The sequence below is a fragment of the Manis pentadactyla genome, chromosome 2, assembly GCF_030020395.1.
Source record: "Manis pentadactyla isolate mManPen7 chromosome 2, mManPen7.hap1, whole genome shotgun sequence".
NCBI classification, from domain to species: Eukaryota; Metazoa; Chordata; class Mammalia; order Pholidota; family Manidae; genus Manis; species Manis pentadactyla.
Window position 1 is genome coordinate 210,728,261 of NC_080020.1, and position 16,759 is coordinate 210,745,019.

The following is a 16,759-nucleotide window of genomic DNA, read 5'->3' on the forward strand; positions in this document are numbered from 1 at the left end:
TGAGAAATAATTACTTTGGTTTTAAAAAGTCAAGTGTAAATCAAACTAAGACATTTATTGCTCACTTTCTTACATGTAGTCAAGCATTACCCACAAGTGCAAAGGGAAGTCTGTGAATTAACGACCCCTTCTCTGCCTCGACAATGAGGAAAGGACCAGGTTTCAGACATAGGCTAAAAATAGAGCAAAAGTATCACCAACTGTGTGTCCAAGAAGAACCAAAAATGTACTAGTTTTTGCCTAATTGCTACAGGTAATCAGATTTCAGCATATCTGGTTATAACTTAATTTTTAGCATAGGTAATAAAGTATTAACTGTAAGTCTATGAACATTAACAATAACATCTAAAAATCTGTTGAACACCTTTTTTTGAGATAAATGTATCTGAAATCAGGGCAATCATGTGAATATAATTTGAGGTGGCTACTAAATGAATGTAAATACAACCTTACCTTGGACAGGAAGAATTAATATTGTCAAACGGCCATCCTGCCTAAAGCAATTTACAGATTCAATGCAATCTCTATCAAAACACCCACAGCATTCTTCAATGAACTAGAACAAATAGTTCTAAAATTCATATGGAGCCACAAAAGACCCCAAATAGCCAAAGCAATCCAGAGAAAGAAGAACAAAGCTAGGGGAATTACCCTCCCTGACTTCAAGCTCTACTACAAAGCTACAGTAATCAACAGGATGGTACTGGCACTAGAACAGACCCATAGATCAATGGAACAGAATAGACAGCCCAGATAGAAACCCATACATATATGGTCAATTAATATATGATAAAAGAGTCATGAATATACAATGGGGAAAAGACAGCCTCTTTAATAACTGGTGTATAGAAAAACTGGACAGCTACAGGTAAGAGAATGAAACTGGACTACTGTCTAACTCCACACACAAAAATAAATTTGAAATGGATCAAAGATGTGAATCTAAGTCATGAAACCAAAAATCTCTCGAAACATAAGCATGAGCAATTTTTTCCTGTACACATCTCCTTGGGCAAGGGAAAAAAAATTAAAAATGAACAAGTGGGACTACATTAAACTAAAAAGCTTCTATACAGCAGAGGACACCATCAGCAGAACAAAAAGGCAACCTACAGTATGGGAGAATATATTTGTAAATGATTTATTTGATAAGGGGTTAACATCCAAAATATACAAAGAGCTCATAATCCTCAACACCAAAAACACAATGAACCTGATTTAAAAATGTGGAGGAACCTGCACAGATATTTCTCTCCAAAGAAATATGGATGCTTGACAGGCACATGAAAAGATGCTCCACATTGTTAATCATCAGGGAAATGAAAATCAAAATCACAACGAGATATCACCTCACACCTGTCAGAATGGTCACTACACAAAAGACAAAAAATAACAAGTGTTGACAAGGATGTGGAGAAATGGGAACTCTCCTACACTGTTAGTGGGAATATAAACTGGTACAACTGCTTTACAAAGCAGTAGCGTTCCTCAAAAAGTAAAAAAATAGAAATACCATTCGACCCAGTAATTTCACTTCTAGGAATTTACCTGAAGAAAACAAAATCCCTGATTCAAAAAGATATATGCACCCCTATGTTTATCACCACATTATTTACAATACCCATGATATGGAAGCAACCTGTCTCCATCAATAGATGAATGGATAAACATGTAGTATATACACACAATGGAATATTATTCAGCCATAAAAAGAAAAGCAATCCTGCCATTTGCAACAACATGGATGGACCTAGAGGGTATTATGCTCAGTGAAATAAGGCAGGCAGAGAAAGACAAATACCATATTATTTCACTTGTTTGTGGAATATAAAAACAAAGCAAAACAGAATGAACAAAACAACAGTAGACTCACAGACACTAAGAAGTCACTAGTGGTTACCGTGGGGAGAAGCTGGGATGGGTATGTGGGAAAAGTGAGGGGGATAAAGAGGCACAAAAATCATAACATAAGTTGGTCATGGGGATGGTAGTATAGCATGGAATATATCGTCAATGATTCTCTAACATCTTTCTATGTTGACATTAACTGCACTAGAAGGGGTGAGGATTTAATAATATGGGTAACTGTTGAACCACTGTGTTATATATTTGAAACCAATATATAATTGTATATCAACAATACTTAGAAAAATAATAATAACCTTACCTTGTCCTGTAACTATGACAGCTATTCCTCTTTCTAGTTCTTCAATACCTTTTTTATACCATTCCACAGCTTGCTCCTTTTGTCCTGCTTTAAAGTAGAAATAATTATTTGTATATATTACAAGTATGAAGAATACCCTAAACATTTCCTAAAGCACGCTATTAGGTGATACGTGAAAATGAGGGTTATGATCAAATAAGTCAGAGAAATACTACTATATGACTTCTTATACCTCTAGCATTTTAATATACATGTGAATCTCCAAGAGAGGAATATAGACTTCAACATGCCTCAAAAATTTAAGGCTATGAGTCCTTTATTTATCACCTCATCTTATTGATGCTTGTAGGTACTGATATGCTATAGTAAGAGAAATTTTACTTAAGGAAAATTTTTAAAAATAATTTTTAAAATATACATTGTTAGAAAATACAAACATGATTTCAATAATAGTGAGAAAGAAAAAAAAGCACTGTTTAATCTATTCAAATCTGATGTAATATGTAATATGTTCATTGTTGGGTACCTCCTTTCTAGAGTTTTTTTTAATACAAATGATTGCATCATAGGAATTGGTATATGAGATTACAAGTGTGGCATTTAGCAACACGTTTCTATTTTCGTTGAAACAAATGACTGGTTTACATTAATTACTGGCTCAAGTTAAGCTTAAAAAGGATTAAAAAATTCAGCATAATCAAAATGTGTGTTGAGTATTTCTGTAAGGTGACAATAATTACATGCAAATCTCATTGTTTTTGAAAATTAATTTCTTAGTCCTTAGAATCTACAAAGCCTGTAGAAGCTATTACAGAAATGCAGTAAAGCAAAGGTGGAAATCAACTACAGTAGTGTGTATTTCATTTTTTTCAAATTCATGTCCTAATTTTATTTAAAAAAATACCCATGTCATTCTTTAATATTTGAAATTTCAAAATCAATAAAATATTATTACTCTCTTGATAACAGAGAATAGATGAAGTCTTGTTACCAATACCACAACAACTAAGAAATGCTGTTCCCTTTATGAGTGTATACTACCTACCCTTTCCCTCATCCCTGATATATACTGATAACTAGAGTCAGTCTTTTAGACAAGATAATTTCTTAATTATTACAGTCCCATTAGTATTTTACACAGTGTCTAGTCCACAGGAAGTGCTTAGTAAGCACTTGATAATGATACATGAAGAAATTATTAAAAATATGTTGTAAATCAACTGTTTGGACATTTATACTCCTTTTTTTTTAAAAAAGAATTTATGTATTTTTGTTTATTTAATTTGACATGGGGAAATAACAGAAAAGAGGAAGACAGTGTATTCACTTTGAGTGATGGGAATATTGATAATGCCACATTTGCTTAAAAATGTTGTAAAGGAGAGGGGCAGAAGATGGCGGCATGAGTAGAGCAGCGGAAATCTCCTCCCAAAACAACATATATCTATGAAAATATAACAAAGACAACCCTTCCTAGAATAAAGACCAGAGGACACAGGACAGTATCCAGACCACATCCGCACCTGAGAGAACCCAGCGCCTCGCGAAGGGGGTAAGATATAAGCCCCGGCCCGGCGGTAGCGGAGCGCCCATACCCCCCAACACCCGGAGGGAGAAGAATAGGCAGAGCGGGAGGGAGACGGAGCACAGGGCTGCCGAACACCCAGCCCCAGCCATCCGGGCCAGAGTACAAGGCCCTCGATACTAGGAAAACAGGGCAGCAAGAACAGTGAGTGTGCACTGGAGGCCGGGTGCCAGAGGACATAAGAAAAGCGCGCGACCATTTTTTTTTTGTTTGTTTTGCTGTTTTGTTTTGGCGAGCGCTTTCTGGAAGTCTTAAAGGGATAGGGACCCCAATACTGCAGAAACAGGGCAGCAAGACCGGTGAGCAGAGGCCTGAGGCTGGCACCCTAGAATAAAGAAAAACGAGCGCCCACCTTTTTTTTTTAATTAAAAAAAAAAATTTTTTTTTTTTTAACTAAAAAAAATTTTTTTTTCTTTTTTCTTTTTTTTTTTTCTTGGTGGTCGTTGTTTTGTTTTGGCGGGTGCTTTTTGGAAGTCTTAAAGGGGCAGGGCGGGACACTTAATCCAGAGGTAGGGAATCCGGGGATCTCTGGGCACCCTAACCCCTGGGCTGCAGGGAGCAGGGAGGCCCCTTACGGAGAAAAACAGCCTCACAGCCGCTCCTGCTCCTACGCGACTCCACCACTTTGGAGTAGCTGCCCGAGCCAGGCCACGCCCACAGCAACAGCGGAGATTAACTCCATAGCAGCCGGGCAGGAAGCAGAAACCCTGTCTGCGCGCAGCTGCGCAGCACAAGCCACTAGAGGTCGCTGTTCTCCCAGGAGAGGAGGGCCACAAACCAACAAGAAAGGAAGTCCTTCCAGCCGTCACTCGTCCCAGTTCTGCAGACTATTCCTATCACCATGAAAAGGCAAAGCTACAGGCAGACAAAGATCACAGAGACAACACCAGAGAAGGAGACAGACCTAACCAGTCTTCCTGAAAAAGAATTCAAAATAAGAATCATAAACATGCTGACAGAGATGCAGAGAAATACGCAAGAGAAATGGGATGAAGTCCGGAGGGAGATCACAGATGCCAGAAAGGAGATCGCAGAAATGAAACAAACTCTGGAAGGGTTTATAAGCAGAATGGATAGAATGCAAGAGGCCATTGATGGAACTGAAATCAGAGAACAGGAACGCACAGAAGCTGACAGAGAGAGAGACAAAAGGATCTCCAGGGATGAAACAACATTAAGAGAACTGTGTGACCAATCCAAAAGGAACAATATCCGTATTATAGGGGTCCCAGAAGAAGAAGAGAGAGGAAAAGAGATGGAAAGTATCTTAGAAGAAATAATTGCTGAAAACTTCCCCAAACTGGGAGAGGAAATAATCCAACAGACCACGGAAATACACAGAACCCCCAACAGAAAGGATCCAAGAAGGACAACACCAAGACACATAAAAATTAAAATGGCAAAGACCAAGGACAAGGAAACAGTGTTAAAAGAGGATAGAGAGAAAAAGATCACCTATAAAGGGAAACCCATCAGGCTAACGTCAGATTTCTCAACAGAAACCCTACAGGCCAGAAGAGAATGGCATGATATATTTAATACAATGAAACAGAAGGGCCTTGAACCAAGGATACTGTATCCAGCACGACTATCATTCAAATATGATGGTGGGATTAAACAATTCCCAGACAAACAAAAGCTGAGGGAATTTGCTTTCCACAAGCCACCTCTACAGAACATCTTACAGGGACTGCTCTAGATGGGAGCACTCCTAGAAAGAGCACAGCACAAAACACCCAACATATGAAGAATCGAGGAGGAGGAACAAGAAGGGAGAGAAGAAAAGAATCTCCAGACAGTGTATATAACAGCTCAATAAGCGAGCTAAGTTAGGCAGTAAGATACTAAAGAGGCTAACCTTGAACCTTTGGTAACCACAAACTTAAAGCCTGCAATGGCAATAAGTACATATCTTTCAATAGTCACCCTAAATGTTAATGGGTTGAATGCACCAAGCAAAAGACACATAGAAACAGAATGGATAAAAACGCAAGACCCATCTATATGCTGCTTACAAGAAACTCAGCTCAAACCCAAAGACATGTACAGACTAAAAGTCAAGGGATGGAAAAACATATTTCAAGCAAACAACAGTGAGAAGAAAGCAGGGGTTGCAGTACTAATATCAGACAAAATAGACTTCAAAACAAAGAAAGTAACAAGAGATAAAGAAGGACACTACATAATGATAAAGGGCTCAGTCAAACAAGAGGATATAACCATTCTAAATATATATGCACCCAACACAGGAGCACCAGCATATGGAAACAAATACTAACACAATTAAAGGGGGATATAGACTGCAATGCATTCATTCTAGGAGACTTTAACACACCACTCACCCCAAAGGATAGATCCACTGGGCAGAAAATAAGTAAGGACACAGAAGCACTGAACAACACAGTAGAGCAGATGGACCTAATAGACATCTATAGAACTCTACATCCAAAAGCAGCGGGATATACATTCTTCTCAAGTGCACATGGAACATTCTCCAGAATAGACCACATACTAGGCCACAAAAAGAGCCTCAGAAAATTCCAAAAGATTGAAATCCTACCAACCAACTTTTCAGACCACAAAGGCATAAAACTACAAATAAACTGTACAAAGAAAGAGGCTCACAAACACATGGAGGCTTAACAACACGCTCCTAAATAATCAATGGATCAATGACCAAATCAAAATGGAGATCCAGCAATATATGGAAACAAATGACAACAACAACACTAAGCCACAACTTCTGTGGGACACAGCAAAAGCAGTCTTAAGAGGAAAGTATATAGCAATCCAAGCATATTTAAAAAAGGAAAAGCAATCCCAAATGAATGGTCTAATGTCACAATTATCGAAATTGGAAAAAGAAGAACAGATGAGGCCTAAGGTCAGCAGACGGAGGGACATAATAAAGATCAGAGAAGAAATAAATAAAATTGAGAAGAATAAAACAATAGCAAAAATCAATGAAACCAAGAGCTGGTTCTTCGAGAAAATAAACAAAATAGATAAGCCTCTAGCCAGACTTATTAAGAAGAAAAGAGAGTCAACACAAATCAACAGTATCAGAAATGAGAAAGGAAAAATCACAACGGACCCCACAGAAATACAAAGAATTATTAGAGAATACTATGAAAACCTATATGCTAACAAGCTGGGAAACCTAGGAGAAATGGACAACTTCCTAGAAAAATACAACCTTCCAAGACTGACCCAGGAAGAAACAGAAAATCTAAACAGACCAATTACCAGCAACGAAATTGAAGCGGTAATAAAAAAACTACCAAAGAACAAAACCCCCGGGCCAGATGGATTTACCTCGGAATTTTATCAGACATACAGGGAAGACATAATACCCATTCTCCTTAAAGTTTTCCAAAAAATAGAGGAGGAGGGGATACTCCCAAACTCATTCTATGAAGCTAACATCACCCTAATACCAAAACCAGGCAAAGACCCCACCAAAAAAGAAAACTACAGACCAATATCCCTGATGAACGTAGATGCAAAAATACTCAACAAAATATTAGCAAACCGAATTCAAAAATACATCAAAAGGATCATACACCATGACCAAGTGGGATTCATCCCAGGGATGCAAGGATGGTACAACATTCGAAAGTCCATCAACATCATCCACCACATCAACAAAAAGAAGGACAAAAACCACATGATCATCTCCATAGATGCTGAAAAAGCATTTGACAAAGTTCAACATCCATTCATGATAAAAACTCTCAGCAAAATGGGAATAGAGGGCAAGTACCTCAACATAATGAAGGCCATCTATGATAAACCCACAGCCAACATTATATTGAACAGCGAGAAGCTGAAAGCATTTCCTCTGAGATCGGGAACTTGACAGGGATGCCCACACTCTCCACTGTTATTTAACATAGTACTGGAGGTCCTAGCCACGGCAATCAGACAAAACAAAGAAATACAAGGAATCCAGATTGGTAAAGAAGAAGTTAAACTGTCACTATTTGCAGATGACATGATACTGTACATAAAAAACCCTAAAGACTCCACTCCAAAACTACTAGAACTGATATCGGAATACAGCAAAGTTGCAGGATACAAAATCAACACACAGAAATCTGTGGCTTTCCTATATACTAACAATGAACCAATGGAAAGAGAAATCAGGAAAACAACTCCATTCACAATTGCATCAAAAATAATAAAATACCTAGGAATAAACCTAACCAAAGAAGTGAAAGACTTATACTCTGAAAACTACAAGTCACTCTTAAGAGAAATTAAAGGAGACACTAACGGATGGAAACTCATCCCATGATCGTGGCTAGGAAGAATTAATATCGTCAAAATGGCCATCCTGCCCAAAGCAATATACAGATTTGATGCAATCCCTATGAAACTACCAGCAACATTCTTCAATGAACTGGAACAAATAATTCAAAAATTCATATGGAAACACCAAAGACCCCGAATAGCCAAAGCAATCCTGAGAAAGAAGAATAAAGTAGGGGGGATCTCACTCCCCAACTTCAAGCTCTACTATAAAGCCATAGTAATCAAGACAATTTGGTACTGGCACAAGAGCAGAGCCACAGACCAATGGAATAGACTAGAGAATCCAGACATTAACCCAGACATATATGGTCAATTAATATTTGATAAAGGAGCCATGGACATACAATGGCAAAATGACAGTCTCTTCAACAGGTGGTGCTGGCAAAACTGGACAGCTACATGTAAGAGAATGAAACTGGACCATTGTCTAACCCCATATACAAAAGTAAACTCAAAATGAATCAAAGACCTGAATGAAAGTCATGAAACCATTAAACTCTTGGAAGAAAACATAGGTAAAAACCTCTTAGACATAAACATGAGTGACCTCTTCTTGAACATATCTCCCCGGGCAAGGAAAACAACAGCAAAAATGAGTAAGTGGGACTATATTAAGCTGAAAAGCTTCTGTACAGCAAAAGACACCATCAATAGAACAAGAAGGATCCCTACAGTATGGGAGAATATATTTGAAAATGACACATCCGATAAAGGCTTGACGTCCAGAATATATAAGGAGCTCACACGCCTCAACAAACAAAAAACAAATAACCCAATTAAAAAATGGGCAGAGGAACTGAACAGACAGTTCTCCAAAAAAGAAATACAGATGGCCAACAGACACATGAAAAGATGCTCCACATCGCTAATTATCAGAGAAATGCAAATTAAAACTACAATGAGGTATCACCTCACACCAGTAAGGATGGCTGCCATCCAAAAGACAAACAACAACAAATGTTGGCGAGGCTGTGGAGAAAGGGGAACCCTCCTACACTGCTGGTGGGAATGTAAATTAGTTCAACCATTGTGGAAAGCAGTATGGAGGTACATCAAAATGCTCAAAACAGACTTACCATTTGACCCAGGAATTGCACTCCTAGGAATTTACCCTAAGAATGCAGCAATCAAGTATGAGAAAGATCAGTGCACCCCTATGTTTATCGCAGCACTATTTACAATAGCCAAGAATTGGAAGCAACCTAAATGTCCATCGATAGATGAATGGATAAAGAAGATGTGGTATATATACACAATGGAATACTACTCAGCCATAAGAAAAGGGCAAATCCAACCATTTGCAGCAACATGGATGGAGCTGAAGGGTATTATGCTCAGTGAAACAAGCCAAGCGGAGAAAGAGAAATACCAAATGATTTCACTTATCTGTGGAATATAAGAAAAAAGGAAAAACTGAAGGAACAAAACAGCAGCAGAATCACAGAACTCAAGAATGGACTAACAGGTACCAAAGGGAAAGGGACTGGGGAGGATTGGTGGGGGGGGGAGAAGGGTGCGGGAGAAGTGGGGGGGTATTAAGATTAACATGCATGGGGGGTAGGAGAAAAGGGAGGGCTGTACAACACAGAGAAGGCAAGTAGTGATTCTACAACATTTTGCTATGCTGACGGACAGTGACTGTAAAGGGGTTTATGGGGGAGACCTGGTATAGGGGAGAGCCTAGTAAACATAATATTCGTCATGTAAGTGTAGATTAGTGATACCAAAAACAAAACAATACAAAACAAACAAACAAACAAAAAGGGCAGTTCCTGTGTGGTAACCTCCAATGAGTTCTACACAAGGGTATAAAGGGCTTATAAAAGTGTAGACAAAGGGTCTGTTTGCGTTTATACAGAGGATCAAAGCCTAATTGGGCTACCCCGAAAATGAACTAAGATATGATATGAAAGAGAACTTCCAACATCAGCACTCTCTGGAAGACTCATGCCAGAAGATGATCATCAAAAAACCCCAACAAAGATCCACGCACTGCTACAGCTGTAGATGCACTCATCCCACCAGTTCCTGGACTTGCCATGGGAATGAAGGAGATATCTAAGCTGGCCTGTGCATACAGTAAAACAACAAATTTGACTGGATCTATACTGTTGGAACTCAACCAAGAATTAGGAGAAGTGCAAATTGTAGCGCTCCAAAATCCTACAACTACAGACTATTTACTGTTAAAAGAACATAAGGGATGTGAACATTCCCCAGGAATGGGTTGTTTTAATTTGTCTGATTTCTCTCAGACTGTTCAAGTTCAGTTGGACAATATCCACCATATCATAGATAAGTTTTCACAAATGCCTAAGGTGCCTAACTGGTTTTCTTGGTTTCACTGGAGATGGCTGGTAATTACAGATATGCTTTGGTTATGTAACTATACTCCTATTATGTTAATGTGTGTGCGCAATTTAACTAGTAGCTTAAAACCTATACATGCTGAAGTTACTCTACAAGGAGATATGTCAAAGAAATAATCAATCTTCCCAAGTTTTCTGCCACCTGCTACTTCTATAGCTTTTCTTCTTCCTTCCTAATTACAACCCTTAAATAGAATTCGTGCCTCATATCAAATTTACCGAGTATCATAATTCTTCCAAGTGGTAAAGATACCTCAAGACAAATGCTGGGCATAGAAGCCACAGGGCATAAATATGCAAAGAAGTAAAAAGCTAACTTTTTCAAACAATAAGGCTTCTCTCTCACTTACCAACTTCACATTTCCCTCTATGGCCCCGGAAGATGACTGGTTAGCCAGAGACGGGTAAGATTCCTCAAGGGAGGAACAACCTAAGACAGGCACAGTCGCAGGGGGGCCATCAGGTGAGAAATTGGGGATCAACAGAGGTGAGGCTTAGAACCTCACCCCCCCGTTCTGAGAGAAATCTTCTGCATACGTGGATGTTTTATTGCCCTGGTCTAGCTTGGATTAACACATAGTCTACAGGCACACACCTGATCATCTACATGTGCTCTCTTACAACACTAAACTATGTTTTCTACCTTTATCTTGTATCTACCTACCACTTCAGCATTTTATTAAAAATAATAATAATAAAGAGAGAAATGTGGTATCCACATATAAATCAAGTATAAAAACCAAATGAGTATTCATATTTGAACTGACTGTTTATAGTTCATAATGCATGAGCAAAACCGAAAGTTTCTGTGATGACTGCCCTTGTACTGTTCACTATGTAACTTATTCATTATGTAAGAATTTGTTCTACATGTAAAAACTTGTTTGTTATGCCTCAGAAGATTGGAGACTGACAAAAATTAGGCTTGGGGTGGAATAATGATTGTGCATTGAGCATTGACTCCCCTATACAGAATTTTATTGTCGTTAACAACCATTTGATCAATAAATATGAGAGATGCCCTCACAAAAAAAAAAAAAAAAAAAAGGACAGACTTCCAATGGTAAAATAAATTAGTAACCAGGATGTAATGTATAGCATAAGGAATATAGTCAAGATATTGTAACAGCTTGGTAGGGTGATAGCTGGAACCTAGAATTATGTATATAAATGTTCTACCACTGTGTTGTACACTTGAAACTCATGTAATGTAATACTGTGTGTCAACTACCCTTCAATAAAAAATAATTATTAAAAAAAAAAAAAAAAAAAAAAAAGTACAATCTAACAGATATAAGAGAAGTTCCTTTTTTGTGCCTCTTCCCATTCCCATGCCTCTTTCCTTCCCAGAAACCATTATTATGAATTCAGTTTATCTCTTTCTAGAACGTTTCTCTATTGTTCCTATTTTGTTTGTAGTTTTATTTTAAAAATTTGCATGGCTTTTGAGATTTACGCTGCTATGTAGAGATTTAATTTATTCATTTTGATTTCTTTATAGTATCTTACATCATCCTTTAATTTATTCCACTATTTTCCTATTGAAAGATATTTAGGTTGTTTCCCGTTTTGCAATATTTCAAATAATGGTCCAATAAACATTCTTGTATCTATCCCCCTAAGTACATACTCATGCCAGTTTCTCAAGGGCATATGCCTAAGAAGTAGAATTGATGAGTCACAGCTTATCACATACTCTTCTTTGATCGGAAGCTAACCAACTGCTTTGTGAGAGCACTTGTACTGATTTACACTTGTAGCAATGTATGACAGTTCTTACTGGCAACATCTGAACAAAATGTTTTAAGGGGTTTCAGTACATTACTATAGGCAAATGAATGAATGATTACAAACAAATTCACATGTTCAATAATTACTTGATTGCCTAACATTCTTGGGTAACAGCTGATCTACTGCATTATTTCAATTTTACAAGTATGATAGTAGAAAATGCATAAATATTTCTTACCTGAAAGTACAGACTACTGAAGAAAAGATAGACACACAGGTCAAAAGAACTGAAGAGAAAGTCCAGAAAATAGACCCACAGAGATACCATTGACTTTGACAAAAATAACAAGGTAATTCAATGGAAAAGGAAAAGTCTTTTAAAAAAAGTATGCTGAAATAATGGACATCCAAATGCAAAGAAAACTTCACATGACTTACAAAAATTAACTTGAAATGGATCACAGATTTAAATGTGAAACCTAAAAACATAAAATTTATAGAAGAAAATACAGACAATATTCTTTGTGATCCTGGTTTAGGCAGAAACATTTTAGAACATAAAAATCACAAACCTTAAAAGGAAAAAAACTGATAAAACTAGACTTCATTAAAATTGATAGTTCCTGCCCTTCAAAAGACAAGGGCAGGAACTACAAATTAAAACCAAAAGATATCACTATACACTTAATTTAGAATAGAAAAAAAAAAAACTACAAGACTAAGTATAAATGGACCCTGCAGATGTTTGCAGGTATGAATACAAAATGGTACAACCACTGTGTGGAAAAGGTGTTTGGTAGTTTCTTGTAACATTACCAATATTTACCACATGACCCAGAAATCACTTCTTTGTATATACCCAAAGAAAGAAAAATATCAAAGACCTATATGTGACTGTTTATAGCAGCTTTATTCATAAAAGTAAAATTGAAAACAACCCAAATGTCCCACATTTAATGAATGAATTAACAAATTGTAGTACATCCATACACAGACTACTACTCAGCAATAAAAACGAACTACTGATACATGTAGAACATGGATAAATCTCAAAAACATGCTAAGTGAAATACAGACACAAAAGGCTATATAATGTATGATTCCATTTATATGACTCAGTGAAGATAAAACTATAGAGACAGGTCATATCAGTGATTACTAGGGGCTAAGAGGAAGACAAGAAGACTGATTACAAAGAGGCACAAGAGAGTTTTAGGGTGATAAAATATTAAAATATTCGATATATTGACTGTGGTGATGGTTACCCAGCTGTGTCACTGAAATACACACCCCTAAAAGGGGCAGAATTATACTGTATGTAAATTATACCTTAATATATCTGATTTTTATGAAGTGTAATACTCCAATATTTATATATAAGGATATTCATAATTATGTTAAATTCTAATACCAGAACTCAGTTTTTTCTTACGAGAGTAAGATCAGATTAGAAAAGAAAAATATTTTTTAAAACATCCATTTGAAGGAATTATATAGTGAAAATAACAAAATTTGGAAAGGAGAAAAACAACAAAGGTGAGCCTGCATTTAGGGTACTTTTCTGCTCAAAGCTATTGCCACTATATGAGTAGTAGTTGTGACAGAGAGCTTAAAATATTCACTAAATGGCTCAACAAAAACCCAACCAAAAAGTGGGAGAAAGACTTGAAAATACATTTTTCCAAAGAAGATTTACAAATGACCAATAAGCACAAGCAAAGATGCTCAGGGCAGTGCAAATCAAAGTCATGATGAGATACCACTTCACATTCATTAGGATGGCTTTTATTTAAAAACCTGAACAAATATGGGGAAACTGGGAACCTTGTGCACTGGTGGTGAGAATGTAAAAATGGCACCAGTACTATGAAAAAGAGTTTCCCAGTCACTTAAAAAATTAAACACAGAATTACCATATGATCCAGAAATCCTACTCTTAGGTAGATACTCAAAAGCATGAAAAGCAGGGACTCAAGCAGATATTTATGTACTAATGTTTATAGCAGCATTATTCACAGTAGGTGGAAACCCAAATGTCCATGAATAGATGAACAGATAAGCAAAATGTATACAAATACAATGGATTATTTTTCAGCCTAAAAAGGGATGAAATCTGATACATGCTATAACACGGCAGATGATCCTTGAAAGTGTTATACTAAGTGAAATGAGTCAGACACAGAAGGACAAATACTGTATGATTTCAGTTACATGAGTTACCTAACAGGCAAATTCATAGTCAGAAAGTAGAACAGAAGTTACCAGGGTCTAGGAAGAGGAGAGCATGAAGGAGAAACAGGGAGTTACTGTCTAATGGGTATAGTTTCTGTTTGGGATGATGAAAAATTCTAGAACTGGACAATGGTGATGGTTGTACTGTGAAACTATTTAATGACACTAAACTGTACACTTAAAATTTTATGTTATCTGATGGACAGTGACTGTAATGGAGTTTGTGGGGGGGGACTTGGTGAAGGAGGGACCCTCGTAAACATAATGTTCTTCATGTAATTGTAGATTAATGATAACAACCACAAAGAAAGTGGAATATCATCTAAGATTTAATCTGAAAATGAGTAGAGTTGCTTTAAACAAAATTTAAATCACTACATTATATGATGTTATCTTATGTTCATAAAACAGTAATCAAAGCTATAGAAATAAATAAGAAAAAAAATTTTTTTAATGTTATCTGAAGGAGGACATTATGCTCAGTGAAATAAGCCAGGCGGAGAAAGACAAGTGCCAAATGATTTCCCTCATTTGTGGAGTATAACAATGAAGCAAAACTGAAGGAACAAAATAGCAGGAGACTCAGAGACTCCAAGAACTAGTGGTTACCAAAGGGGAGGGCTGTGGGAGGGCAGGTGGGGAGGGATGGAGAAGGGGATTGATGGGTATTATGTTTAGTACACATGGTGTGGGGGTCACGGGGAGAACAGTGTAGCACAGAGAAGGCAAATAGTGGATCTGTGGCATCTTGCTGCACTGATGGACAGTGACTGCATTGGGGTATGGGTGGGGACTTGATAATATGGGTAAATGTAGTAACCACATTGTTTTTTCATGTGAAACCTTCGTAAGAGCATGTATCACTAATACCTTAATAAAAAATTTAAAAAAATTTTTGTTATCTATGTCTTACCACAATAAAAAAATTACTTAATGACCCATTCATTACATGCTACTTGTACCCCTGGTACACAGCAGTGAACATGAACAAATTACTGCAACAAGTAATGTCATGGATTATCTGACAAACACATGTTGAGCAAAAACAACATATACTGTATGATTTCATTTAAAGGCAAAAAATTGATATATGGTGTTAGAAGTTAGGATTTACAGATACTTCGCAAGTATGGGGAAAAGCAGTAAATGTAAGGGAGCATGAGAAAGGAAGCCTGCTAGAGCAATATTCTATTTCTTGACCCATTGGGAGTTTCAGATGGCTGTACTCAGTTTGAATATTCATTAATACACCAATTGTACACTATATATGTATTTTAATAAAAGTGTACTTAAAAACTGACAAACAGAAGATGAAGATCAAATATATTGAAATGGAAAGAGTCCAATAAATAAAATGAAAAGGGTTACAGATTAGTTTGTATGTATGTGTTTTATTCCCTCTAATGAATAATTATGCTTATTTAAGTAGACAAAGTCAAGAAATTTATCAGTAATCATCTTCCTGCAGGTAAAGATTACCCTTAGGATTTTCACTTTTGAGATTCATGTAATATTTTTTGAGTATGTGTTACTGTATAAGCAATAGAAACATTAATAATATCCATCTTGAAATCGAGATAAGTATAGTGGACTAATTTGTGAATTATCTACTACATCTTCTTATTCACATAGAAACAGTACTCAGAGTGCCACAAGGGTCAAAACGAGTAGCTTGGAGTGGAGAGAGAGGTGTGTTCCCAAGTATGTGAGTTTTAAGACAGAGATTTAAATCCTTGCTCCATTATTTCATAGCTGTATGACTGCACAAGTCAGTTAATCTCTGAGCTTCAGGCTCATTACCTAAAAACAAGACGACATTTCTTATACCTAATTCTGAGTTGTAACAAAGTTCAAATGAAATAGGGTATGTAACAAGAATGCTTTCTACTGTTTTATTCAGCAAAAAGATGATGTTGGCTTTCATTTTCAAACTTCAAGGTTTACTTCTGAACTATAAAGATTCATTTCCCCATCTAACTGGGAATGTTTTGAATCCCACAAAAAGAAATCATTTCAGTTTTGTACATTTTCTTTAAACCTTAAGAATGTCAATTAACTTATCTTCTTTAAAATCTTTTATATTTACTATGGGTGGTGGGTAGTTTTTATTTTCTTCTGTTCCTTTTCTGTATTTTTCCGAATTGTCTACTAAGAGCTTACATTATATCTATATATGAATACAAATATTCATTTTATCTGTTTCATAATGAAAAGCTAGGATACTGTTAGGTTAGGAAGAAACTTATGCCTGTTTTTTTCTGAACTAAGGTAAGCAAGATTATTTTTATCTCTCTCTTTAGGTAATTCTCCTTTCCCCCAAATCTCATTTATGCTGCTGCTGAATCCTAAGAAGGGTAATAG

The 16,759-nt window shown here is 36.6% G+C and overlaps 1 protein-coding gene across 4 annotated transcripts in view; it reads right to left on the reverse strand.

Annotated features, from left to right (window-relative positions):
- SPAST (spastin) overlaps positions 1 to 16,759 on the reverse strand; it is a 91,655-nt gene that overhangs the window by 55,425 nt on the left and 19,471 nt on the right. For 2 of the 4 annotated variants that reach the window (XM_036931572.2, XM_036931570.2), the window contains exon 2: positions 2,168 to 2,251. In XM_036931572.2, the coding sequence (XP_036787467.2) occupies positions 2,168 to 2,251 (84 nt within the window). Of the gene's footprint in view, positions 1 to 2,167; positions 2,255 to 16,759 lie in introns of all 4 variants that reach the window. The other 2 variants (XM_036931571.2, XM_036931569.2) reach the window with 1 other exon arrangement.